The sequence below is a fragment of the Perissodus microlepis genome, chromosome 8 (genome assembly GCF_051167445.1).
Source record: "Perissodus microlepis isolate ML-2025 ecotype Zambia chromosome 8, ASM5116744v1, whole genome shotgun sequence".
Lineage (NCBI taxonomy): Eukaryota > Metazoa > Chordata > Actinopteri > Cichliformes > Cichlidae > Perissodus > Perissodus microlepis.
In genome coordinates this window covers 15,242,910-15,246,964 of record NC_140468.1, presented here as the reverse complement: position 1 = coordinate 15,246,964, position 4,055 = coordinate 15,242,910, and the positions used below count along the sequence as shown (strand labels likewise).

The 4,055-nt window shown below is 40.7% G+C and overlaps 1 protein-coding gene across 2 annotated transcripts; it reads right to left on the bottom strand.

Annotated features, from left to right (window-relative positions):
• Positions 1 to 806: 806 nt before the first annotated feature.
• On the bottom strand, positions 807 to 3,908 carry LOC146381622 (E3 SUMO-protein ligase ZBED1-like). Of its 2 annotated transcripts, XM_084937715.1 has the most exons (7): positions 3,636 to 3,908; positions 2,700 to 3,552; positions 2,416 to 2,560; positions 2,075 to 2,306; positions 1,836 to 1,973; positions 1,654 to 1,713; positions 807 to 1,566 (listed from the first exon to the last, which is right to left on the bottom strand). In XM_084937715.1, the coding sequence occupies exons 2-7, from the start codon at positions 2,890 to 2,892 to the stop codon at positions 1,198 to 1,200; spliced, it is 1,137 nt and encodes a 378-aa protein (XP_084793841.1). In that variant the 5' UTR covers positions 2,893 to 3,552; positions 3,636 to 3,908; the 3' UTR covers positions 807 to 1,197. The 2 variants fall into 2 exon arrangements, with proteins under 2 accessions (XP_084793841.1, XP_084793840.1); XM_084937714.1 differs by having other exon boundaries at positions 2,700 to 3,908.
• Between the last annotated feature and the right edge of the window lie 147 nt (positions 3,909 to 4,055).

Here is a 4,055-nt window from a genome sequence, read left to right as displayed (position 1 = left end):
CGCATCTGACTGACGCTAATAGCCTGGCAGCATATCATCAGCAAGTAGATTTACTCATCACTCTCATAAATGAAAGCTCCTTGGAGCTGAATGTTTCTATAACCAAAAAGCTGTGCTGCTGTTGGAGAGTGACACCTGATAATGCGTTTCACATACTGTTTCAACCAGTGGAGATCAAAGTGCAGGTGGTAAAGCCCACACCATTATGCATGGTTTGTCAAATCTGCAGCACAACTCATTCCAACTCTGGCGCTACAGTAGATGGTTCCTGCACACATTTTCACAAAATAATTAATCTCAACTGCTATTAACATGATTAACAATTCATAATGATTTTTATATGTGCATGTATATATCCAGGGATATATGTATTTATGTATGTGCATGTGTTTTTACATTTTTTGTTTGTTTTTTGTTGTTGTTGTTGTTTGTTTTGTTTTGATTTTTACGAATTATCTGGTTGTTGTTCTTTACCTGCATTTGGCTACCATCAAAAACCAAATCATCAAAAACGAGTAAACTGGCAAAATCTACCATTAAGTTATGTTTGAGGTCAGGAAATGTGATTATGTCCTGGTTAGAACTGTGAGTGATGTCTTATATTTTTATTAATACAATCAAGTGAAAACAAAATCTACTACCTTTATTTGACAGAAACCAAGTGAAGAAGTCACTTGGATGTAGGGATGGGTATTGATAAGATTTTCACGATTCCGATTCCATTATCGATTCTGTTTAACGATTCGATTCTTTATCGATTCTCTTATCGATTCTTATTTTTAAAAAGAGGAGAACACACAGGTCGATTAGCTTTGAACTTTGTTTTATATCTTATCTTTGAACAAGACAGAAATGTAGAAGTAGCATGACCTTACAAACCCAAGAGTGAGATCTTAAGCGATCCACAGCCTACTGCTCCTCGATGGGGTGCCACGAGAACCCAGGAAAAAAAAAAAGTTGTAAATGTAAAATAATAATAAAATAAATATTCTGTTACAGCAATAACAAAGTATAACATAAATTATTCAGTGGCAATTACACAAGAAACTCCAGTAACATTCACACTCTCCTTTTTAAAAGTATATATATGAGCTGGGCACTCAAAAATAAAACTATATCAGCCAGCAAAAAATACAATCAACTCAAGTCCAATGGAACTGTGCACTGTGCAATTCTGCATCCATCAACTATGGAGAATTAAAAATTATTTTGCAGAAATATAAGCATATCTGCTTTTTCAGGAAGGATACGTGATCTTTCTGGACTTATGGTCTCTCCAGCTGTGGAGAGCACCCTCTCAGACGGGGTGGAGGATGCCTGAACACACAGAAACCTTTCAGCCAGTGCTGACAGCAGGGGCAGAGTCTCTCTCTTGCTCCACCACCATAGGGCGGTGTTATCCTTGCAGGGGATGGGGGTTAGGCTTCTATACAGCTGGATCTCCTGATCCACTCTCTGGGCCAGGGAAAGAACGGGCTGCCGTTGTTGGAATGACTGCAGCTCGTTGTCCTCTTCTTCAAAGAGTTCCTCCAAGGCCGTTTTTTTTTTTTGCTTTACTGGTGGCGCCTGAAATTAAATGGACATGATAAAAAATTAAGCAAAACATGAACAATCCATGACATTTAAATTATCATCACAATGAACTAAACTTACATAGTCTTCTTCATCCTCATCTTCGAACAACTCTCCCTGTGTGTCTCCTTGCTCCAGGTGCTTGAGTAGAAAGTGGCAAATAAACAAACAAATCAAACTAAGTACCACAGATCCATAGATGAAAGGTCTCACTCTCACAATGGAAATGTGCTACAGTGAAAGACACCATCATATTGAAATACCTCATCTGCTCCTGCCTCTGTCTTTGCTGCACTTGCTGCTTCCCTGATCCTGTGCCAGACTTCATCCTTATCCACTTTGGATTTAAATCGGGGGTCCAAGATGGTGGCCTCCTCCAGGAAGTTCTTGATATCAGCGTCCTTAAATTTTTAAGAGGGAGGAAAATGTGACATCATGACAATCCTTCAGTATTTATAACTGTTATTTTATTTATGATAAATAAATAAATCATCAATTGTACCTGGTATCGTTTGGAAAGATCTTTCCAAATGTTGTCCTTTATGCTCCTTGTGAAGGCAGAGTCATCTTCTTGTACGGTGTAGTGTTGCTGTAGCTTTTGCAGGATGGGCAAAATCTCACCACAGGTCGGACTTTTGTCACTGGACACTGCTAGTGTGGAGGTGTAGTGCTTCCACATGAGTACCACAAACTCCTCTGCTTTTCTTAAGTCATCATTGCCCATTTTAGCCAGTCTGCAATATCAACAAAGCAAAAATACAACAGATATGTTGCATAAAACAAACGAAATAAAACCTGAGTCCAAATTAAGCCATATTATCATTATTTTTATATACCACTCACCTTTCCTTTTCTATGGACTTTCTTATCCGTGGATCGATGGCTGCAGCCTGGATGGCAGGAAACTGCTCGCAGAATCTCTCCATCATCAAATACAAAGAGTTCCATCTGGTCTTTACATCTAGGAGCAGCATATGCTTGGGCAGCTCTGAGGGGTAACACGTTCACAACTTAAATGCTAATGTAAGGTCCCATATGGTCCCACATATCTTAGTTTATAAATTTAATTTGATCATGATCTAATGATTATAATATACGCAATCTTAAAAAATATTTACTATGCTTACTGAGCAACTCTTGCTTCTCCTTCAGGACCACTTTTGCCATGTGGGACCTCTTCATCCATACAATCACAGAGCGAATTCTTGCCGCCCAGTTGGAAATGGCAGGACAGTTGTAGAGCTTCTGAGCTCCAAGGTTCAGGGTGTGTGCAAAGCATGGAAACTTGAGAATTTGTAGCTTTTTGACAGCTACATCCATGTTGGCTGCATTATCAACAGTGGCTGCCACAACCTTGTCTTTGATACCATACTCCTCCAAGATCTCATCAATCTCCTCTGCTACAGCTGTCCCTGTCTGTGCCTGGTACACTGGTTTGGTTTTGAGGACTTTTTCATGAGTCTGGCCATTCCTGACATAATGCAGCGTTACTGTGAGGTAATGATCTTGACTAAAACTTGTTCATCCATCTGCAGTGATGGCTGCCTTCAACACATGTTTCAGCTGAGAAATCAGATTTGCCTTTTCGACTGCATACCAAGCAGGGATCAAGTGGTTGGTTAAACTGTCTCTGTTTGGGGCTTTGTACTTAGGGTTCAGAGTCTTTATCATTTCTCTAAAAGATAGAGAAATGGAAACGGATGAAACATCTGGTAAGAGGAGAACATGCAACTTTGACATTCCCTGACTTAGCCTACAATTAAACACTCACTTACCGAAACTCGGGGGCATCTACTGTGGCAAAAGGGTGCAAGCCTTTTACAACAAACTTAGTCACTGCTCGGTGACATTCGTCTATCCTGGCCTGTGTCATTTTACTTTTCCCTGCCTCTGTGAAAGGAGACGCCACCCGTAGACTGCAGCAAGAACTGCCAGCATCTGAGCCAGACAGACTCTGTCTGTCTCTCTCGTCATGGTTATCTAAATGCAACGCACAGTAATAGCAGGTTTTGTAATAAGGTAAATCGCGCTAACATAATATGCAATGCTAATTGATTAGTTACCTGCAGTATTAACGGGAGAGGACGTGGAAACGCTACCGCTGCTGCTGGGTTGAGCTTCGCTAGTCCGGAGCGGATCAAAAACACGACATTCGTTGAAAGCAATCGCGTGTTTTTTGAGCAAATGCTTTTGCATGTTCGTAGTGTTTCCTCCCTTTGATGAAATCTCTACTTTGCAAGTATTGCACGTTGCCCTGTTGTCATCCTTTCTCATAAAGTGTAACCAAACTTTTGAGCGTTTGTGCCGCTCAGGCGCCATGTTTCCTACTGGGTAAAAGACGCTACTCAACGTGATGACGTCATTCGGGGCGACTGGAAGGGAATCGTTTTTAAAAATGGCAAACAATTCCAAGGAATTGAAACATTGGGAACCGGTTCTCAACAAGAACCGGTTTTCGATACCCATCCCTACTTGGATGAGTG